General features: G+C 38.7%; 1 protein-coding gene across 13 annotated transcripts in view; it reads right to left on the bottom strand.

Moving 5' to 3' along the window:
* The window catches only part of LOC129764977 (uncharacterized), a 273,538-nt gene that overhangs the window by 115,208 nt on the left and 133,172 nt on the right, over positions 1–25,158 (bottom strand). For 7 of the 13 annotated variants that reach the window (XM_055764686.1, XM_055764693.1, XM_055764681.1 and 4 more), the window contains one exon: positions 1,215–1,778. In XM_055764686.1, the coding sequence (XP_055620661.1) occupies positions 1,215–1,303 (89 nt within the window). In that variant the 5' untranslated portion in view covers positions 1,304–1,778. The remainder of the gene's footprint in view (positions 1–1,214; positions 1,779–25,158) is intronic. The other 6 variants (XM_055764690.1, XM_055764689.1, XM_055764688.1 and 3 more) reach the window with 3 other exon arrangements.

The following is a 25,158-nucleotide window of genomic DNA, read 5'->3' on the forward strand; positions in this document are numbered from 1 at the left end:
GTGGAATTAATAACGAATGGAAAGAAAAAAATATTGAGAAAAAGGGAAGGACAACGCTAGTTAGCGTTGAAAACTCGAGAAGTGCATGAGCACAGCCGCCCCCTGAAGTAGTCGCCTAGATGTGGTCCCAGGGGGAATAAGGCAACGAGTAGAGGGCTTGGTTTTTGTGGGTGCGATCCCCACTCGACGTCTGGGTTAACCCTTCCCAGGTAAGGCTGGTAGAGCGTTCCTCACCTCTTAAAAAAAAAAAAAAAAAAAAAAAATACCTGTTCCTCAGAAACGCCGATGTCAACGTTTAATGATGTTTCCTTCGTTGTGTCCCTGTTTCATATCCCTCCTATCCGATCTATAAACTTTTACTAAGTCGCGGCCATACATACACGCACTCTTTAGAGATACGGGCCACAGGTTGTGCAGTCCACTGATCATTCAACAAGAGCCAAAGGTTGTACCGCTCATGACAACTCTACACGAGCTGATGTTTGCGCCGGCTAGTGACCATTCTATCCTGGATTTCTCGAGTCGAGAAGACGCACCACGCTAGATATGGGGTACAGACTAGGGGGGCGTTGCTGATTAATGGTCAGCTGCATCCCAATAGGAAGTATCCCGTGTCGGGCACAGGTACAGAGCATTGAAGACAGCAACATCACAATTACGAAAACACTTGTAATACTAACCTCGAGCCAACCGCGAGTAATCGGTTACATATTACTAACATAGTTATAAGGCAAACATTGTCGAAATATTTAACTCCCGGCCCCGTCAGGTTGACACCATATGAGCCTTAATAAAAATATATATCTTGGATAAAAAAAAATATTTAAATTTCTCCCGTGTTTTATCAGTTCTCATCATCGTTAACAGTTTACTGTGATTGCTTGGGAAGTGTTTCGCAGTTGACTATAAAATATAATCAAGTGTAATGTAATTTTCGTTCAAAAAATTACAAAATAAAGTGTCCGAAATTTGAATTCAATCTGTCCGAAATTTGATTTTGTGTCCGAAGTTTGATTTTTATTCGCTTCATTTGAAAAGTATTTTATTCGATGATTTTTTTTATGTTTTCAATCAAATAGGTACCAAAGCGTCCGAAATATGATTCAGAACGGTAGATTGACTTAAAATATATGACATAATTTTTTAATGTGATATACACATAAATATGTTCTTTTCGATGCTAGTGAATTAATCCTGTAAATTCATATATTTACCTGTTGTTGCCGTTCTTGTTTTTATTTCCTTTTTTTCTTGGTCGCACAATGTGATTTTCCATCCATGATCGAAGTTTAGAACCAAACATTTTTCGGCTCACCTAAATAATGTTTATTTGTTTTTCGTTCCTGTCTGATAACCTCTTCTTGAAAAATAGAAATGGACCTGTTTCACAATCGAATCAATCTACAAAGAAATAATGTTGGCTCAGCAAGTTTGTTGTCCATACACGGTCCAATTACACAAGCTTCCGGATTTCAGATTGTCAGCATAAAATTTTCCCTCCAACTTATAATGCTAGATCACTTTTTTCACTGTAGCCGTGATGAAATTTTTTCCTGTTTCACTGAAACTTGCTTTCACTGCCTCACAAGAGCGATTTTGTGCGAGCTTATTTAGGCTCTCGCTCCGGCTGAACGGAAAAGTACAAAATGATAACTGTCCCAAAATGATTTACGGTACGTGAGTTTCCTGAAAGCCCCAAATAGATCACCACTTTGCCCTCTGGGTGTGAGGCAATTTCCCGAGGAAACGCGTTACGCTCGACCAGCGCTCCAATAAATCTGCAATGGTGAAGAGAAAAGGAAAGCATGAATCAACCTATCTTGTCCGAGTTGAAATCTGAGATGGAATGTTTCATTAACGGTAAATCAAACGAATACAAACTAAATTGATTTAGTCTAACGCTGGTGCGAAATAAAAATGCGAGCTTAATGGGATTATTTCTTTCGCCTGAAAGCCTGAATTTGATAACCAGGCGAAAGTTTGGAATTTCGTTCGAAAATTCAAACGCAAAGAGAAGATTAATTTTGCGGAAGTCCTGGCCGTATATTGCGTTGACCTCTTATTTCTCATTACTCTGAATAGGCGTAATATATTTTAATATCTGGCACTCAGATGAACTCATTAGAATGCTGTGAATGGCAGCTGTTAAAAGCTTAAGCATTCATTCATTTTCGCCCGACGAGGAAAATTCCCTAATAGCCGACAAGATCCTTGCGCTGGGAAATGTGTGAGAAAATATGGTTCCTTTTACGGTGAATGATGAATGGCGTTCAGAGCATGGGACTTACCCAAGGCGTAAAAGGATACGCTAGGAACTTATTTTCACTGTTGGTTGTTTTTAGTTATTTTTTACGCAACGTGGCAATGCTTGCAAATGAACTCAGCCATAGTGGAATTTGGAAATAGTGAAAATAATTACTCTATGTGGCTTGCTTCGTAAATGATATCTGAAAATAATATGTGCTGCAAAATTTTGAATAGCAGACAAAACGTTTCCACACAGAATTCTGAAAACAAACCAACTCAAGTGATCGAAAAGGAGCGATAAAAACCATGAGAGCTTGACTCCCTGATGAACTCCAAGTGTCTCATTTAGTATGCAGGATCATGGAGATTATTAAGTACCTTCTAAGTACTCCTCATAGCCATTGAGCAGCTTTTATTGTCTTTGTTTCATTCATAAACCTACGCAAGCTTTGTAGGGGGGAAATGTTGCACGTTAACAAATTAAGTAACACGCGAAGACGAAGCAGGAGCTGCTATTGCTGGAGTTGAAAGAAAATCACACTCATCTCGACCAACGAGGTGAGTTGAAAAGGTCCTCCACTCAATTGTGGTTTGTTGCGAAAACAGCGCTGGTAGGTGGAAAATGTATTTCCGGTGACAAGCTCAGTAAACGGTGCAGTTATTTTCCGTTGCAGTTTTTTTACATTGCAAAATTTTCAGGAGCGATATTCGTATCGGTTACAACAACTCGTTATTATGGAAATGAGTTCAACAGTTCAAGAACGTGTTGTATGGTGCATACATTAAGACAGTTTGTGGCCTGTTCCTGGACCTATAAGCACGTGTTTTAAGATTTAATCATGGAGTTTCATAAAGAACACTGTCTTCCATTAATTTTTTTTTATCTCATTTATTTATTAGGCTCATTAGCATTTAGCTGTAACAGAGCCGGGTTTAATCGTGTACATGACCATATGTTTATGTTTCTATAAATTGTGAATTACACAGTAGTTAGTAATAGCCATTTAGGCGTTAAGTTTTCTATTCCATTACATTATGGTAAATTACACAATAGTAGCCATTTCGGCGTAAGGGTATTCTTTCTGTTCTTCCATTGTTCAGCAGACCGGACAGCGGAGACAGTTGATATTGATCATTGTTGGGTTATTTATAGAACAGCAGCCCGATGTTTCTTGCAGAGCAGAGCAGTTGTATGGATGAATCGATCTTTGTTCCACCGTGGATCGATTTCCATCGCTGATGATGGTTACGTGGACGTAGTTATTCTATAACAACACAAAGATGGTCAATTGAGGGCCCTGAGTTTGAACTCACGATCGATCACTTGGTAAGCGAACGCGTAACCAAGTGGCTACGAAGACCCCCTTCCATTAATTTTATTACGATACAAATGCAAAACACGTATCGGTAGTGTTTCCGCTCATATGTTCACATGTTTACTTATCCGATTCTTGGTGTTGGGAGCATAATAAAATTTTGCGCTCGGTTTCTGAAGCTTTTGAGATTTATTTGCATTTTGTTCGATGTATAGAATTTTGTTGAATTGGCAATAAGGGAAGACCATGTAAGACGCTCATGTTAAGCAAAACAGGATGAAATATGTATTTTTACTACATATTTCAACGTTTCTTCACACCCACAACGTAACCACCAGTGTTTTTTTATTTGCAATGAAATGAGCAAGAACGATAATGAATAGGCTGATCAACAGAAATAACGAGAATTCTAAACGCATTCATATTACACCATTCTTAAATAAGCGAGGTAAGACTCATATGCGTGTCCAAATTCCTAATTCGCTGTTTATACCTTCTGCTTCCATTATGTTTCTACCAGTTAGAATCATCAGATGATCTCGAAATTTCGAGGCATTTTTTGTTGTTGACCAGAAAACGCTGAGGAATTTTAAATCCAATATTTTTGTTTATCATCGTATTATTATGTGCCGCTGTTCGTTAATGGGCTGCCAGACTTTTGCTCGTTATATTTACGAGTTTTTGTTTCGATTCTAAGGTTTGTATTATTCTTTATATTGGATGGATTTTAGTAGTAAAAAACATTGAAATGATTGTGTTCGTTCTGATTTTTATTACATAATACAAGAAAAGATATGTGAAAATGGTTTTATGTTTTTTAGAAATCATCGCGGAATTAAACAATTGCAGAAAATATCTGAGTAATTTGGTAACACTGGAACTGACTAACTCTTTATGAATTAGAAAATTGGATTTTGATATAAAAAATGAATCTTTAACATTTTTTTTATACAAATTCGATCGGTAGCTCTGGTAACATTTGAGAATGTATAGATGTTAGCAAAACTTAAATAAGTTTTTAAATGCTTTAAAAGTCTCATGAAAGAAGGCGTCAAATTTGCATGAAATTATGCATTTTTTTATAAATCATTATTTCATGAAGATAGACGTGATTTTTGGTGCTACAATACATTTAATTGTATTTATGAAGAAAAAAAAAGTGATAGGATGATTTTTCATGGTGGTGCGTTTCACCAACACGATGCGTCTTACCCATAGTTCCCCTAGTAGGATAGTAGGACATTGCCAGGTTTTGTAGCAGAAAGTGAACGGTGGTGGTTCAAAAAGTTTGAAAATGGTAGTTTCGATCTGAGTAACGAGGAACTTAAAAATCACTGATTGTGTTTGACGTCGTCAAATTGCTACTTTATAGAACGAAGACGATGGTCAAACTCAACAGTAACTCGCTGAACTATTTATTAGTTCTGAGGTACTCCATCAATCAACACGAATTTTCGAAGAATTTTTTATTTCATATTTTTGATTTAGCTAAAACTTTGCCAACTTGTTCAGTACTAGGTACGTCGCCATTTTACGAGCAATTCAAAATGAAATCGTCCTGAAAATGCAGATATTGAAAACATGCATTTTTGATTCGAATCAAAGTTTGTATTCCGTTTGGGTTGGAAGAAATATGATTTTCCACAGAAAATGGGAAAATTTTGACTCAAGTGTAACTTTTCAATAGGGCGTATCGATTTTAGTAACAGAAATTTTTGATAATTTATGCTATGAGGCGTATCGAAACAGTGTTTTAGAAAGAGTTATAGAGTATTGATGTTTAAATGTGAAAAACCATTGGAACATTCTTTTATTTATGAAAAAAAAGTTTAATTTGCAAAATCTAAAACATGTATTTTTAATTTTTTTTCATTTTTTTCATTAAAAAATTGATGTCATGTAGAAAATTCAAAACATGAGTCCAAGATGGTGAAAATATTTTTGACAAACTTTTATTTATTATCGATTTTTTATAAATTTACGAAACATTGAATTTTTCTATGCTTACAATCAAATTTAGCCACATATTTTGAATCCTGATGTGATTTAAAACAAAAATCTTATTATCATTCTCCTACTAATTGCAGCCAGGTTTCAAAAAAAAAATCAATAACTTTTATATCAGATCATCTTTATAGTAAATATGTTTGTCGTGTTATACGGTCATCGTGATGAAATTTTATGATCTTGCTTATAATTTCCAACAACTTTTACAAATACATCATTATGGTAAAAATATATGTTTAGGAGTTAGGTTGCAAAATATTTGAAGACATGTGATGTGATTTGTATTAAACAAAACGTAGCGATATTAATTTTTTTTCATCATAATACAAACTTTTACCATATTATTCGTGTTTCACAATCAAAACACAAACAGTATTCAAAGTATACAAATTTTAGATATTGCAAATGAAAGTTTTTTTCTGAAACAAAAATGGGAGTACTAATTTTTTTTCTCAGTGCATATTTTTTCACGTTTTAACATCAATACTCTTTAACTCTTTCTAAGACACTATTTCGATACTCCTTATTGTTTTTGAGATATAAATTATCAAAGATTTCGCCCTATTGAAAAGTTACACTTGAGTCAAAAAAATCCCAATTACTGTGGAAAACTCATATTACCTCCAAACCAAACGGAATACAAACTTTCATTCAAATAAAAAAATTGTCATGTTTTGTCACTTGTTTTTAACGAGGGCTTATGCAAAAATGATATCATTTTAGAAAATAAACTATAACGTTAAAACGGGTTGTTTGGTCGAAATGATATCTTAGGCAAAGTTATAGATTATAATTTATCAGTTCTGGAAAAAGTACACACTGATTTTTTTTCTCAAGCTGAAAAAAATGAAAATAAAGTTCAAATATATAATCTCTCAGAAACTACATTGTTTGAAAATCTTAATTTATAACACAATAAAGCCCATATTGTCTCCAATAACTAGTTTTGCATTGATCCTGGACAAATGAAAAATATTTTTTTCACGGCATTTTAAAATTTGCACATTTTTTTACAAAAAGTTCTAACTCATAATCTAGAGTATCTATAAAATTCTCGTGAAACACCAATTCTTTTTTTCTGAATACACTGAAAAAAAAAATATTTTAAAAATTGAGATCCATTTTTCTTAAAAATTTTTTTCCTAATCCTCAAAAAAATTCTATGAATAGTCTTTACAATTTTCAATACGTCTCCCACACATCGGAAGATGAGCACTTTTACAGGGAAAAAGTTCTTTGAACAAAAATTTTCTAAAGGTTTCTTTGCAAAAATTACAACTAATTCTAATTTTGTTTAAAGTCAACATATAGTGTATTCGACAAAGTCTATCTTTTATAGTTTCTGGAATATATGGCATTTTTGTATGGAGAATCCTGGAAAAATAATGTTTTGTTCGTAATTTTTTTCTGTGTAAATTTTCGCGTTTGATATGTTCTTGACGTGTTTAATTAATAGAAAAAAGTTCGCAGAATATGTCAAAATCGCGATGACCTACACACTTAAATGTTACGATTCAAACAGTCATTGTAGTTTTTCAAAGAAAACATGAAAAAGTTGTTGTTGGGAAAACTTTTTCCTGTAGCAGTGACCTTCTTCTGATGTACGAATTACTTGTTGGTAATTGTACGGGCAATTCATACATTATTTCTTAAATTACGTCACAAAGGACAATTAAGTTGCTTCTATTTGAAAGATGAGAACATTTTATGAAGGATACGGTTGTGAAACATCCAAATTATTGGATTTAAGTAACATTTTATAAGTAAAAAACATAAATGTTAGCGGTTTTTAAAGTGTTATTCTTAAGTTTATCCAAAAAATTCATAATAAACTTGAATGTTTCTATCGAACAAATTGAAACCCTCTCACCGCTTCACAATTCGTTCTTTGACACCCAACTTCTTTCTCTTTTACTTTCGCTGCAATATAATATCAAGGGGAGGGAGGCCTGTCTAGAAGGTCGAAAAATAATGAATTTTCGTGATTTTTTTTTAATGACAGGAATAAAGTGAAGTGTTTGGGTATTTTGATTATTGCTAAAGGTATGTTTGCTGGATCTCCGCCTGCGAATGACGGATCTCGATAATGGCATGTCCTTATAGGAACCTCAAATTATCTTGATAATAGCCTGTCCGTATAAGAACCTGAAACTATTGAGAACCAGAGCAGTGGGTCCAAAGTCCTAAAAGGAGGATGGTTGTAATAGCTGTTATCCATGGTTATTATGGAAAGAAAGTAATGGATAAACCCCTAATCTAAGGTATGACGCGACCCGTGCTGAGGGATGAATGGTTGGGGGGGGTTTCAATCAAATACCCTGCCTCTAACGGAGCCTGTGGAGTACCAGGGCACCCTCCACACTATCGCCTGCCCCTCTGCATTAAGCGGGTCACTGATGCAGTTGACCTTCTTTACCGCGTAACTCGTGGGAATTTCATGAATAATTCAACCAATAACAAAAATCTTCCGGGTTCCGGCAGCCTCTCTCTGTCGGAAAAAAATCGTCATAGAGGTCGACTCTATGAATGTCGAAGAGGATGAAGTACTGAGCGACGCACCTGCGGATGTTCAGTCCTGCTCCTCTTCCATCCTCAACACCCCGACTCGTTGTGAGTCGCTAGAGGATGAAAGTGACGAAAGTAACGTCACTACAAAAACTGAACCTAAAATGCTAGATTCAGCTGAGATCCACTCTTCGTGGAAAAAAAAACCTCACCAAGGGTCAGAGAAGGAGGCTGAAGAACTTGGTCGCAGCTGGGATCCCTGCAAAGGAAGCTCGGCAGCAAGCACTGAGTCAGCACATCTCTGGACCAGCAAAACGCCCCCGAGGATCGGAACAGATCAAAGTTGGAATACTCCCGGAGGACTATCCCAACACCGATCTTACTACGGCTCAGTTAGATTCCATCCAGAATGCTCTACTCACTGCAATAGAGCAACAAAGAAACAAGCCGGTTAAGCCCAAATTTTTCAATTGCTCGTATAAGTCAGGTTATCTAATCCTTTCGTGCAAAGATCATCAAACTTCGGAATGGTTGAAGAAAGTGGTTCCCGGGATAATCCTATACAACAACATCAAACTGGTTGCTCTAGACGCCAAAAATATTCCGCGTCCAGAAATTCTCCATGCCTTTTTCCCACAAAGCGCAACATTCAGCGACGAGAGACTCAAAAGCCTCATTGAAGTCAAAATGAAAATCTCTCCACCGATAAATGGCGAATACTAAAGAGATCCAATCCCAACGAAATTCACGCGGACTGGACGCTAACAGTCGACGAAGCTTCGATGCGTCAACTAACTAGCACAAACTTCAACATAAACTTCCGATTTGGCGAAACTAAGCTGAGGAAAACAAATCCAAAGCAGCGCTAAGTCATAATCCATAAAACCTCCGGTGTATTCAAAGGAGATCTGGGGCCAAAAAACGGGGAACCTAAAAATTCCAAAAACCCAGGAAACCTGAAGTCTTCAGAGACTAGTGACTCCAAAATAGTGGAACCACAAAATGCTCAAGAAGTCGTCAGAAGGGTTTCTGGCAAACAAAAGCGCCCTCGTGAAGCTTCTCCGAAAAACAAGAAGCTTGGCATCCTGATTATTCCCGGCCTAAGCGGTACAAACTCAACGGTTATCGAAAACAGGTTAGGAACCTCGATTGTGCCAAGTAAAAAAGGTGAGATTTTTCAAACCCATCCCAGATCCAAAACGAATACGGAAGCTGGAACAAGCAAAAAACATGACCTGATTTTCAAAAAAAACAGATGGTACTCCGATCCTCCCAAATGAACCACCAGATCGGATAACCCAACCTAATGCAGAACACTAATGTTCTGCAAATAAACCTCCACCACGCCAAAGCAGCGTCGAGCGTGCTATCCAGGAGGTTTACAAAAGACGCTGTGGATCTAGCTCTTATACAAGAGCCTTGGGTTCACAAAGGAAGAATACTAGGTATTCAAACAGGTTCATGTAAGTTGTTCTATGATGACAAGCATGACTCCCCAAGAGCTGCTGTCTTAGTAAATGCAAACATTAAATGCTTTCCTATTACAAAGTTCATTCAAAGGGACATCGTCGCGATCAGAGTGGAAGTTCTTACCGCCAAAGGAAGGGCTGACATCGTAATTGCGTCGGCTTACTTTCCAAGCGATGTTCCTGAGGTTCCTCCACGAGAGGTAGCGGCGTTTGTAAACTACTGCAGGGAAATTAACAAGGACCTCATTATCGGATGTGATGCCAACGCTCATCACACCATGTGGGCAAGTACGGATATCAACTACCGAGGTGAGTGTCTTTTAGAATTTCTCTCGTCAAACAACATAGATATTGCTAACAAAGGGATTGAACCAACCTTCATTAACGCTATCAGACAAGAAGTCTTAGATCTAACGCTATGCAGCCCGGCTATTGAAGAAAATATCCATAACTGGCACGTTTCCGATGAGGCGTCTTTGTCTGATCATAGACACATTATTTTTGAATGGAATGGTGGCATGGAAGTTCATAGAGAATACCGAGATCCCAAAAAAACCAATTGGGATCGGTATGCACTTGAACTCGAGTCTAAAACTCTAAACTCGAAAATAAGGTCGATTCAGCAGCTTGAATCAGCTCAAAAGAACTAAATGAAACGATAGTCTCTGCCTACAACAATAATTGCCCACTGAGAAAAGTTTCTTCGACAAGAAACGTTCCTTGGTGGAATAAAAGGCTCGAACGGCTTCGCAAAACGGCGCGTAAACTGTTCAACAGAGCAAAAATTACCTCGGACTGGTCTCAATATAAGAGAGCCCTAACTGAGTACAGTAGAGAACTGAGACGATCTAAACGAAAATCCTGGGTATATAACTGCGAAAGCATTGAAAATACCCCAATCGTTGCTAGACTCAACAAGACTTTGGCAAAAGACCACTCGAACGGGCTTGGATCGCTTAAAAAGGATGACGGTTCGTTCACAAAAACCCCCTCAGAAGTACTAGACTTACTGATGAAGACTCACTTTCCGGGATCTACATCTGTCCACTCGGATACAAATCCTGGCTATAATGGCGACACAATATGCTCTCGAAGGCGTCTCATAGGACCCGAAAGTGCAAAGGATGTCGCTAACATAGTTGCTGGGTTAGTCTTCACGAGGGCCGGAGTAGTAAACGCGGTGAGATCCTTTCTACCTTACAAATCTGCAGGTGCAGATGGGATTTTTCCAGCCCTGATTGAAAATGGAGAATCAAAACTAATTCCGTCTCTAATCGAGATCTTTAAGGCATTCTGATACTAGAGCACATTCCTTCGATATGGAGACTTGTGAAAGTAGTTTTCATTCCAAATACCGGAAAACGCGACAAATCACTTCCAAAGGCTTTCAGACCAATTAGTTTATCATCAATACTGTTGAAAACTATGGAAAAAGTATTATATGAATACATAAAGTCTGTATTCATGTCCAAACACCCACTATCCAAATACCAGTTTGCCTACCAATCAGGCAAATCCACAATAACAGCACTACACATGCTTGTGACAAAAATTGAAAAATCTCTCTTGTCAAAAGAAACCGCATTATGTGCGTTTCTTGACATCGAAGGTGCTTTTGATAATGCTTCTTATCTATCAATGGCACAGGCAATGAGAAGAAGACACTTCGATAATTGTATAGTCGAATGGATCCATGGCATGCTCACACACAGAAAAATCACATCGGAGCTGGGCGGGTCGTCTAATTATGTGATTGCAACAAAGGGTTGCCCACAAGGAGGCGTTCTATAACCTCTCCTTTGGTCACTAGTAGTTGACGACCTCCTGACAAGTTTAGAGGCAAACGGTTTTGAAAATGTGGGCTTCGCCGATGATCTAGTCATAATGATACAAGGCAAGTTCGACGACGTGATATCGAGCAGAATGCAGATGGCCTTAAACCTTACACAAACTTGGTGTACCACAGAAGGTCTGAGCATAAATCCCTCAAAAACAACAATTATTCCATTCACCAAAAAGAAAAAACAGCATCTGCAGTCTTTATATCTTGGGGGAGTGGAAATAAAATGCAGCGCTTCAGTGAAATATCTAGGTGTTATCCTAGATGCTAAACTCAACTGGAATGCGCACTTAGATGCAATAATCAGTAAGGCCAATACAGCCCTATGGGCATGTTCTAAAATGATAGGAAGAACATGGGGTCTTAAACCAAAAATGGTAATGTGGGTCTACACTGCCATTGTGCGGCCTAGAATAACCTATGCCTTATTAGTCTGGTGGCCAAAGACCAAGGAGACTGTAGCTACAAAAAAGCTAAACAAACTCCAACGACTAGCATGCATTGCAATTACTGGAGCAATGCGAAGCACACCCTCGAAGGCACTGGAGGCTATCCTTCACTTACTACCTCTGAACCAAGATGTTCAGCTAGACGCTAAGAAAAGCGCTCTAATGCTTAAACAATGGAAAAAAATACTAGACGGAGACAAAATTGGTCACTTGACCATCCTGAATCTCTTACCCGTAGGACCATCCTCAGAGATGAACAGTGATTGGATGGAACCTAGGACTAACTACGACATTCCATACAGTGTAATCGAACCTTCCCCAGTGTTCGTAATGGTTCAATCATGTTCTACACTGATGGGTCAAAAATGGGAATCAGAACAGGTGCTGGAGTGTATGGTCCCAGAACAAAAATCTCTGTAGCTATGGGAAACTGGCCAACAGTTTTTCAAGCAGAAATAGCTGCAATAATAGAATGCTCAAATGTCTGCCTTAAAAGAAAATATAGACATGCTAACATCTGCATATTCTCAGACAGTCAAGCGGCACTTAAAGCTCTAAATGCTTTTAAATGCTCCTCGAAAATTGTCTGGGAATGCATTCTCCTCTTACGGCAACTAAGTCGGATAAGTTCGGTACAACTGTACTGGATTCCTGGCCATTGTGGAATAGAGGGAAACGAGCGAGCAGATGAACTTGCCAGTAACGGCTCAAGCTCACCTTTCACTGGTCCAGAACCATTCTGTGGAATTTCTGACTGTGTGTTGAAAGGTGAGCTGAAGAACTGGGAAGACCGGGAAGTGTTGGCCAACTGGTTGGCGGTACAACTTAACCAGTCAAAAAAATTTATCACGCCGAGTATTAAAATTACTCAACAATTGCTGAGTCTTAATAAGAAAGACTTAGGCACAATCACAGGCCTTATAACAGGACACTGTCCGAGCAAATACCATCTCAAAAACATAGGTTTAGTGCAAGATGATATTTGTCGTTTTTGTAATACCGAAAGCGAAACCTCGGAACATTTGCTCTGTAATTGTGGAGCTCTAACTAGACGCAGACTTAAATACCTTGATAATGCTATTCTGGAGCCCAAGGAAATTTGGTCTGCGTCGCCAATCAGGATTATAAAATTTATCAAACAGAGTATTCCTGATTGGCACCTATCTCGCTATAGCTTTCAGTCTACTTCTTCATCAATAAGGTAAGCGGAGTACAAAAAAATGGGATATACCACAATAGTTCAGAATAATGGACGCAGTGGTTCACATCCAACAGGGGAAAAAAAAAGTTTGCTGGATGCGTAGATGCTGTCTGAAAATCGATATCTTACTGGTGGAATCGATCCTGAAGCGACGGGGTGTCGCAAAACGAATTCAATATCTTTTGAAACTTTAGGACAATACCTAAAGCGTGAGATAGGGGTTTTTGAAAATTCAAAAATAACTTAATGGCGACCATTTTTGTTAAAAATGAGTTGTTTTACATGAACAATTGCTGTTAGAAGCTCATAAAAAATCGGAAAAAATATATACCAAAAAAACGGCTATGAAACGCTTTAGACAATTCGATTTTAAATGCTGAAAAAAACATTTGAGCCAAATCGGTCGAGTAGATCCTGGTATATTGATACCACCAAATAGAAAAACATGGTTTCGAGAAAAACGCGTTTAAAATTTCGTACAGCAACACTATATCCCTTGAGGTGACCTCATACTTATTGCTGTATCTTTCCAACGAAATCAAATATTGGAAAAACCTTTTAGGACAGCATTTCTGATGGTTGAGGCTTCCTAAAAATGCAACAATAAAAAACGATTTTTTTCTACCTTCCAGACCGAGGTCTTAAACAATTCCTGGTGAATCTTAAACTAGAAACTATTAAAATCACGATTTTTATTTCGCAGTTCTATTAATAACCAATTAAATTTCACTTCAACATTGACATATTTCATTTTTGCTTGGAATAAGTCATATTTGAAATATTTCAAAAATAATTTTCAACTGTATATACCGTTCTAAATCATATTTCGGACACTCTGCAATAATAACTTGAAATGCTTTATGCTCTGATGATATAACTAAAGGGTTATTCTAAAAAATCAATTGTGATATTAATTTTATAGTTATGTCATCAGGGCATTAGGCATTTCAAGTTATCATTACATAGTGTCCGAAATATGAAGCTGTCCGAAATATGATTCAGAAAATCGAGTTTAAAATTGTATATAATCGAATCATATATAATCGAGTCCGACCTGTACCGTAAAATGGCATTGTCCCTAGTGCCGAACAAGTTGGTAAATTTTCAATTAAATAAAAAATATGAAAATTAAAAAGTCGTCGGAAATAATAAGTCTCGTTTCGATAAATAGCTCGGAATATTTTTTTTACAAGAATAGAAATAATGTTTTACAGTTGTAATTCGTTCCAAATTCGATATCCATTTCAAAGTAATCAATTACATAAAAGAAACAAAATTACTTCTTCAGTAAAGTCAACTGGAGTCCATGGTTGAAAAACAAATTCCCTCTGAAGAACAGAATTTCAAGCGGCGAATATTAATTTGTTTTCTACAGGTTGTACCACCTTTTTTTTATGTCGCATAATTTCACCCAACTTTGGTGGCAAAGGACACCGAGTCGCTACTACGAAGAGTTGTTAAACATACTTGTGGGAATAGCTGGTAACTTTTTGTCCCTGCGGCAATATAGATGAAAGTAAGCTAGATAAGAGTTATTAACGCAAATTTTCTCCCCTTTCAAATTCAATTTATTCCGATGTTTCCTAGCGCCGATCTCGACCGAGGCTGGCTCGTCAGTAGCTCCGGAACTACCGCCGTCAGCATCATCAAATCATTACTGGTTTGAGACCGAGTAGCACGGGATTTTAATGGGGGTTGTTGAACACCTCCTCGGTGCTCGGTATACAGTACATAGAGGCGAATGACAAACATCATTAAAATGTTCTGGCTTGTGGTCCACGGTTGAAGAAGAGGCACACAACAACGCCGGAAAGGTGCATCGCTGCGGAATAGCAGTGGGCGATTGAAGGACCGCAAAAGTGTCTCTCTTCATGCGCTATCAACCTGCAATGGGAACACACCTCTGAGCAAACATTGGTAGCACCATTTTGCATTGGAAAAGTGTATAGGCTTACTGTATGCGTTAACATCATACCTGTGTACATGAAAGTATCACGGGACAAATATTTAATGGGTTCTCTCCCACTTGACGGGCGGCTCTGGTTAGCAGCGTTTGGATCACGTTCATTGCAAAGACTAGATAATAAAATTGTCTTAAAATGCGTCTATCATTTCTGACATTGCTCCAAAAACTTGTGTACCATGAACCAAGTATTTTCTAGTATAGATGTTTCACATAGATTTTGTAGGGAATGGTTTGCACGACTTAAAAATTGTGATTTCAATGTAAAAGACAAAAAGCGTCGGGGTCAACCGAAAAAGATTAAAGACGAAGAATTAGAGACATTACTCGGCCATGATTCGTGTAAAACGCAAACAGAGCTTGCAAAATCGTTGGGAGTTACACGACAAGCTATTTCTAAACGACTAAAAGCTGCAGGATATATCCTAAAGCAAGGAAATTATGTTCCATACGAATTGAGAGCGAGAGATGTACAGCGATTTTGCATGTCCAAAATGTTGCTCGAACGGTATATCTTTCGATTTTTTTTTGTATCGAATCGTTACCGGAGACGAGTTACTTAAAAATTTGAATTTTACCACGACAATCCAGAACGCAGAAGATCGTGTGTAAAACCCGGCAGACGAGGAACATCACCGCCAGGGTAATGCTCGGTATTTGGTGGGAGCAAAAGGGGGTGATCCACTATGAGCTACTAAAACAAGTCAAAAGATCAATGGAGACTTATACAGATAACAATTAATCCGTTTAAAATGAGCTATTGCCAAAAAAAACGTCGAGGTTATGCGACCAGGCATGAGTCGATAATATATTATCATGATCTACTATCTTGCCCTTTCCGACCAACATTTGTTTCGATCGATGCTGAACGCTTTGAGTGGAATACACTTTACTCCAGAACAGTGTAACGGAAATTGGCAGGATTCATTCTTGTCTTCAAAAACGCTTCGTTCGTGACGGAATCCGTAAATTGTGAAAAAGTAGTGGCTAGTGACAGCCAAAAACTTTTAATAATGTATTAATTCATTTTATCAAATAAATGCAAAATAATTTTATTATTTCAAAAAGAAAATGAAACTATGGCACAACTTTTTTTTAAACCCCCTCACTCCACCAGTTTGTAGCTATCCCAATTATTCTAATAATATTTATATTTACATTTAGTTCTTGTATAGTTAAAATATAAAGGAACAAATAATGAAATAATGGAGCTTGAGCTTGAGCTTGGGTAGACTGTACAATTCGTAGTTGCTCTCCGTGATTGACCTGAACCAACCAAATTGTACAAAGAACACACAGAAAGACGCTTGGGACTAGCAAATCATTCTCGTTGTGTAATTTTCGGAGATTCGAGCTTCAAATGGTCAATAACGACGCCGGCCACGTCCTTACAGTCACCAGGGGAAGGGAAGGAATGTTAGTATGATAATCACCGTCCGAAGGCCAAAAGGGTCGGCTCTATAGCGTGGTTCCCTAGCGATTGTCAATCGGGATTCACTGAGGTAAGTGATGTGTCACAACACGCGGCAGAGATTAACTTTAGGTCTCCTGAGAAGGGAAACTTGCAAAACCAATTGAACTGTACATTCGATTTTTTGTCGCACGTCCTTTTTCCAATCGCCAGTCAGTGGTCAGGAAACCTGAGAAGGTAACCAATATAACTCTTTAAAAACCAATCGATCCTTCAATATATTCAATTATTCGTCACGGGCGAGGTTTCTCAATTCGCAAATGGTTGAAAGTTATATTTGGAAACCCAAGAAGGTAACCGAGAGAATTCTTCTAAAAATAATCGACCGAGCGATATATTCAATTATTCATCATTGGTAAGCTTTTGAGAACTTCATTGAATTTTGGACAACCTGAAAAGGTAGTCGAGAGGATTCCGCTAAAACCAATTATTATTCAAGGGTAATCTCGAACAAGTAATGAAATAATGGATGATAGAATTAATATGAAAAATGTTTATAGCTTAAAACTTGGCCCCTTCTATATGTATGCAATTATTAGGCTGTCAAAAAATCCTGCGGTATTTCCGCGAGGTGTCGTTGTAAGCGCGTAGTTCTAGTTGTATTCATTGTATCGAGTCATACTATAGCTTGTTGGAAAGGTATTTAATATAGTCCTTGACAGTGTTTTGTTTGGTTAAGTCAATAAAAATCAAATAAAATGTTTGGTTAAGTCAATAAAATTTGTGTAGTTTATGGACCCGATACAGTTTCCATTTCCACCGCACAACTATGGTTTCAACGTTTTCGTTCTGGTGTAGAGGTCGTCGAAGATGCGCCACGCTCCGGAAGGCCTGTCGTCGAAAATTGCGACAAAATCGCTGAATTAGCCGAGAAAGACCGGCATAGTAGCAGCCGTAGCATCGGCCAAGTACTGGGGATAAGTCATCAAACCCTTATTAACCAATTGAAGAAGCTTGGATTCACAAAGAAGCTCGATGTATGGGTGCCACACACGTTGACGCAAACAAAAATCTTTGACCGTATCGACGCATGTGAATCGCTGCTGAATCGCAACAAAATCGACCCGTTTCTGAAGCGGATGGTGACTGGCGATGAAAAGTGGGTCACTTACGACAACATGAAGCGCAAACGGTCGTGGTCGAAGCCCGCTGAAGCGGCTCAGACGGTGGCCAAGCCCTCATTAACGGCCAGGAAGGTTCTGCTGTGTGTTTGGTGGGATTGTCAAGGAATAATCTATTATGAGCTGCTTCACTACGGCCAAACGCTCAATTCGGACCTGTACTGCCAACAACTGGACCGCTTGAAGGTAGCACTCATGAAGAAGAGGCCATCTTTGACAAACAGAGGCCGCATTGTCTTCCATCAGGACAACGCCAGGCCACACACTTCTTTGGTGACGCGCCAGAAACTCCGGGAGCTCGGATGGGAGGTTCTTTTGCATCCGCCGTAAAGTCCGGTCCTTGCACCAAGTGACTACCACCTGTTTTTGTCCATGGCGAACGAGCTAGGTAGTCAGAAGTTAGCCACAGAAGAGGCCTGTGAAAATTGGCTATCCGAGTTTGTTGCAAATAAAGAAGCGAGCTTCTATAACAGGGGTATTATGAAGTTGGCATCTCGTTGGGAACAAGTCATCGAACAAAACGGCGCATATTTGACATAAAACAGATGATTGTAACTAATTTTATGAACAAATGAAAATTTAAAAAAATACCGCAGGACTTTTTTGACAGCCTAATATTTTTATTAAATGACGAAGCTAGAGAGAATCGCAAAATCGTAGTGTTGATGTTATCTGTGACCTGAACGAATTATTGATATCTCGGTCTGCGAGACCTATGCGCGAGCATTTGAATCTTCAAGTAGATAATGAAACAATCAAATCAGTAGTAAAATTAAAATGTTGAAAATGATTGTTTTCGCACACTTCCCATCAAGTAATATCAACCAATTTCTAAACGACTATTCATGAGATATTAAATTTTCATTTGCCGTCACAATGTATAATGAAAAACGTTGGAAAACTCGAGCTAGTGCTCTGAAAGTTAAATTTTCATTTTTAAATTTTCCGCAATAGTTTTGTTTGTATTTGTGAAAGCATCGTTATTTTTTCGACACTGATTCCCGACAATATCATAGAACTAGCTATAAAAACCACTAAATAAAATGTTATTCCTGAGTCATGTCATGAAAATCAATGAAATAAAATTGTGTTGATATCAATACAATTATTATTTTTACGTTTAATGGGTCTATAATGTAAGTTTCAGCAACTTGAACATTGGTTAAGAAAATTATATTGCAGAGCACTGCCATACAAATGAAACACAAGCATCTGCATAACTTGAGAACATGGGATGTTAGGGGTTCTGGATACGAGAAATGATTATATGATGGTATGACACCCCTACCTCCTCTGGAATGGAGAGGGGGTCCCGTAAAAAAATACACATATTTCAACCATACATTTTCCAACCAAACATGACAATTGAAAATTTTCGGGTCCGTACGAGATTCATTTGAAATGTCCTTGCAAAGTCAGAAAAGCACTACTGACGCGTACCGAGATTATGTTTGGTTAGTTGCATCACACACATTAAATTTCGGCCAGATCGCTCTGTTTCTATGTGGTTGGCATTCATTTCAATCGAACTATTTGAGTGATATCGATTTTTTCATCACGACAACGTACCAGCTCATTCCTTAGCAGTTTTAGTAACAAAACCAATGGAAATAGGGATCCAACTCGTTTCAAATTTTCCGTAACCGTCCTAACCGTGACTCTTAACCGTAATAGAAGGAAACACCCTAATAATACATCATTAGTACGCACCATGAGAAAGTGAAACGTATTAATTTAACTACCGTAACGACTAAGATTCGTGTATGAGAACACATTTTCATCGAACCGAGTTGTTTTTAACAAGCTCGTACTCGGTACATTATATACCTTTTTTCCAGCATTATTAACATATCGTTGAAATAAAACAAAATTCAATGGTATTCATGGTATTCAATTTATAAAATTCTTCCTGGGCAGAGTACAACTATGTCGGGGGAAAACTTTGTCATTGGGTGATTTGAGACACAAATCAGCTGCGAGCGCAAGTCAGTAACCGTAAAAGTTTTACCCATTACCATGCAACTTTTGTTCATCTTCCAGAGTGGCAAAGTTGAAATGATATTGTAATTAATTCGTAAATTCTGTTTTTTTTCTTCAAGACAATCCTGCTGTACTTTTCCTGCATGTAAAAAGCGGGGAAATACGTGTTCAACTTTACTTCATCCACTGTTTCAATCATCGTCGTCATCAGGTTCACCCCACGAATGCTCTTGATCCTGATTACGCACCTCGCCACTCTCATTACCATCACTCACGGAAGCATACCCCCATCCTTTTTTCCGTTTTTATGCAAACATAATGTTTTATGATACCGCGTAAAACTTTTTTCCCATCCGTATTGCTCGCCTCGGTGGAATTTTGGCCAAATGATCGTTGTCAGATGTTGAGTTACTGTAGCCCTAACAGCGGTGTTCACGGTGATGGAGAAGTTTCCCGGCGTGGGATGTAATTACTATTCACTCATTTGTGTGATATTTGTGCCAGCTGTTGGAGTGAATAACGTTTGGAAATATGTTATTTCTCGAATGCTGCCGCCAATCATATGCCCGCAGCCCTAGGGTGGGGAACTTCTGATTTAATCACACCTTGAAGCAGTCAACGGAGGGGATATATTTTCGAGTGATAACGAAGAAGAAAATGAGTTTTTGTATCCCTGAAAATATATCGTTTCATGAAAGTTTAATCCTTCAATTCGCCAACTTTTGCGTAAACTCTCCCCCCTTCGAAGCAAATATTTAATAAACGAACATTCCAACGTTACAAATGATGAATGACTTGAAAAGCTTCATCCATTATCTCCTTCTTTTGCAATTTTCACTCATCTGTGAGATTCGGCCTTTTCCGTTATTATTGCGCACAAAATTCCAATCCTCACATCAGCAAATATTGATTGATCAGTTGGTCGCATTCCGATTCCACATTATCAACCATCGGTCTATCTGCGGCCTGGCATTATTGATTTATGAGATTCTTTTCATCAGCCGGCAGATGAAATCCAATCGGAATTTTTTCCCCTCTCGAACAGATTAGGATGTGCGATTCCCCAGGAGCAAGTAAAAGATGTAGGAAGCGAAAAATAAGTATAATTTTAAATAATACACCAAGAACGGTCTGCTGAGCTCTCGTGGTTTTCCAAACTCTGAATCCCATCGGATCCAACCGCTGCTCGTCAAAACGCGGGATAGAGCTTTCTAATCTCCATCACATTTCCTGCTCAATGATTCTGCGATGTGATAGCGCTTCTGTTCGGCTGTCAGGCGGAAAGTTCGTTTAAGCATAGCTCATGAATATTTGAAGTGAGAGTTGGGTGGAGGAGGGTCTCTGTAGGATGTGGTGTACATTCCATCCAGCCAGACGAAACGGGTTCTACTGCTGGAACAAATTCAGAAGCTATTATTCGGTATTTCAAACAGGATAATGACACATCTCTGCCAGCGGTTTGGCGAAGAAGCATTCTTCTCCGGTACAGACGTTTACCCAGGCTCATATCGATGACTATCGTGCTGCTTCGGAATCAAAACTGCTGATAGGACACCTTTCGACAGATTCGGTCTGGATGCTACATCGCATTCTAGTTGCTCTTTTCCGATAGCGTTTGAGGGGGATGCATAGATAAAGATCAAGTCCCTGGAGATGGCCACATCATGTTCAAATATTGAATTTGCAATTCAAATTGATCCGGCTTGATGACTAATGGTCGGCACCGTTGGGTTGTGATTTATGTCTCATTATTTGCCTATGTCTAGGTACTTTGATGTTTGAGCAAATTTCAGAATATTCAGTTTCAATACATATGAATGTTGTACTGCCGACAGTCTTCAGAAAACAAACGCTGCGCTGCACTCGAGTTTAATTTTCATCAGTGCGAGTTCATAACAAACACATTTTCTCTTCTGGTTCGAAGTGTGCGAAATTCTTAGACACGAAAGCGCCAAATGAACACAGCGCAGAATTCAAATACTTAACATCGCTTCTCACTTGTGTGATGCGCGCCTCATTTTATACACAGACACACACACACATCACATTTTAGCGCCCGTTCTATCTCCGCTCGTTCTAAGCAAAGAATAAAAACGACAGAGCGCCTCCATACCAACCGTATGCGCATGTGTGAAGAAAAACAGAGAAAGCAAACCAGATTCAAGCGCGGTGTAAAATCGATATAGAATTACGGCGCAAATCACGGCGCAACAACTTGATGCCAAACCTGTGCTGACAACAAAACATTTGATCTGTATTTCGAAGCATGCTCATTCGCCAGAGCGCATGTGTATAAGTACAAGGAGTGTGAGCTCAACTGAGTACAAAAAACTCTGTCAATATAAGATCGTTTTGTTTTTGCGATGGTTCAAAATTATTTTATTTCATTTTGAAACCTGCAACTGTGACGAACGACGAGATACCAAAAATCTTCTAAACCGCAAAATTGGAGGCCAAACATCGCCAAACACAACAAGATCATGCTTCAGGAGTTACTTGCCATTTCTAAGCGGCTGCATGTGTTGGGAACTATTTAAAAGCGAGGAACTTGGGTTCCTGATGATTTGAAGCCATGGGACGTTGAGCGTCATTTTTCCATCTGTAGACAATCACTCTAGCGGATAACTGAGGGGGTTTTCCATCGCACCTCCATGAAAAATGAACAAGTTATAAAAAAAATTTACCAAACACAATAACTATGATTCGCACTGATTTTTTGTATATTGCAGTGTCGTGGCCAGAAATTGTTGAAACACAAATTTCTGCAGTATTCAAGAATTAATCAAGCAAATGAAACCAAGTTTGGCATGTGGAGGTTTTAGGGTACAATAAATGTTTTACGGTGGTTAGACACTCCACCCCCCTCTTTAAGGGGGAGCTGCCATACAAACAAAACACAAATGTTTGCATAACTCGAAAACAAATCAAACAAATGGAGCCGAATTCGGCATGTGAAGGTTCTAGGGGGCACGAAACGTTCATATGGTAAATAGACACTCCTCCCCTCTCCTTGAAGGCGAGGGGACTGATAGTGTGATAACACGCACTCCTATATCTTCTTCTATGTATAGAAATAAAAATGGATCACTGAATGTGTTGATAAGAGCAAAACTCGGGAAAGAGATTGTCCAATTTAGGGCTGACTTTATTCTATCATCTGAGACGAACCAGCCCAGGAGGCTGAAAGTCTCAAAAATAAAGAATAAAAAAATTATATATTCTATCTGTATCATATATTTATTCCATGTAACGGATAAACATGTTATTTGCAGTGGTTGTGTGGTTAGCGTAACAGCCTCACAATCCGATCGGCCTGGGTTCAATCCCAGTTGGCGTCGTTGGGATTTTCTGAGGCGAAAAATCTCTGGTTACGTCTTCCTTCGGAGGGGAAGTAAAAGAAGATGGCCCGGCTCATGAGTTGTTGAGTCTGATAGGTAGGAACAGGTGGAGTCGCCTCCCTGATGTCGGTGATTGGCACTGAAGTGGCGGAAATAGGCCGACGAAAAATAAGCGAAGATAAAAAAAAGGGTAGATTGGAAAATCAATCAATCAACAGTTCTGCGATTGGACCCATGAACGTGCGCTTAGTAAGAAAACGTGAATGTGATAACAAAAAATGAATTTTGGGCGGGCCGAAGTTTGCTGGGTCAGCTAATATATATATATATATATATATATATATATATATATATATATATATATATATATATATATATATATATATGTGCTCCCTTGGTCGAGTGGTTAGCGTCATAACTAACATGCTGGGTGTTCGGGTTCGATTCCCGTTCTGGTCGGGGGAATATATATATATATATATATATATATATATATATATATATATATATATATATATATTCTGTCTGTCTGTCTGTCTAATTCTTATGGACTCGGAAACCACTGAACCGATCAACATGAAAAATGGTATGTAGGGGTTTTGGGGCCGGGGAAGGTTCTCGTGATAGTTTGAGACCCCTCCCCCTCTCTAAGGGGGGCTGCCATACAAATTAAACATAAAATTCTACATCACTCGGGAATTATCAAGCAAATGAAAGCAAATTTGGCATATGCAGGTTTTAGGGTGCAATAACTGTTTCTATGATGGTTAGATACTCCACCCTCCTCTCTAAGGGGGACTGCCAAACGAATGAAACACAAATTTTTCCATGGCGAATAAACACCCCTCTCTCCGAGGGAGGGGGGGGGGGTCCTGCCATACAAATGAATACATTTCTGCATAATTCAAGAACTAATCAAGCAAACTGAACCAAATATGGCATGTGGAGGTTTTAGGGTACATTCAATTTAGGGTACATTAAATGTTTTTATGGTGGTTAAACACCATAGTTCGAAGACATGGTTAAGCGAATCAACATTAGAGATGTTAAGACGAGTCCACATTATGCCAATCGCCGCCCGGTAAAGCCGACTAAATGTGGATGTACCGCCCGGGCTTGCCGACGTGCCGAAAACCGACTCGAATCAAACCGAACCCAACCCGAAACAAGTGGGTCCGGATCGAAGAAAGTCGAACCCAAACGAAACGAAGTAAATTTGCATTGACGACATTGTGCTTCGTGTGTTCGTGACGGCTTCGTACACCCGATGGGGCTTCGGCTTCGTGCACCCGATGGGACGTCCACATTACATAACGAACCGAATGTGCCGCCTGGTACAGGCCGATCGGTATCATTCGGCATAATGTGGACGCGCCTTCATGTTTTGGGTAGCCGAGGTTTACGAAGAGATACCGGCTAATTCCATTGTCAAGTCATGGAAAATGCTGATAGCCCATTATCGGCTGTAAAAGAACGGATACTTTCGATTCTGCAGAAATTGATTGACCAGGACAATACCGTACACGACGAGGATGTGCAGTTTGAGACCCTGATCGACGATGGCAAAGTCAACATTGTTTTGCACCCAAACACATATTTCTACGATGATGAAAACTCGCTTTCGACTGTCGAGGGTGCGAATGCTTAATCAGTTTTGGAACGACATCAGATCGTTCAAATTGAAACAAAATTGAAATGGGTTCAAATGAAACACCCATATGTGGAATCGGAAAAGTTATTACTTGGGCTAAGGAAAACGGATTGCCATTGGAAAGACAAATCCAACAGCGAGAATCACGGAAATATATTTTAAAGAAAAATGATAATTTTAAATGTTTGCTTTATTGCATATTATGCACATTAGAGTGACAATGAATGTATGGGAAAAAAGTGACCGAATTTTCTAAAGGGACTTCTTGCAAAATGTTAATTCCCGCGAAAAAATACCCTATGTAAAATTTCAGCCCAATCGGACTTTATTTACTGGTGTCGCATAGCTTTAAAAATTTATGTTTTTTGAAAATCGTAAATCACCCAAGCGATATTATCTAAAAATAAATTTCGTGATTTGGATGATGAAACAAATCGAGATGACAGTAGATTTCGACGTTCAATGCAATTCGAAAACATTTGGCATCACATTTTTTTTTCAAAGCTCCGATTTTATGCACTCCCCCCTTGGGTGATTTTACGGTTTTCGGAAGACTCAAACTTTGGCGTCTTTGCGACAATAGTAGATAACGTCCGATTG

Source organism: Toxorhynchites rutilus, chromosome 2 (genome assembly GCF_029784135.1).
Source record: "Toxorhynchites rutilus septentrionalis strain SRP chromosome 2, ASM2978413v1, whole genome shotgun sequence".
Classification (NCBI taxonomy): domain Eukaryota; kingdom Metazoa; phylum Arthropoda; class Insecta; order Diptera; family Culicidae; genus Toxorhynchites; species Toxorhynchites rutilus.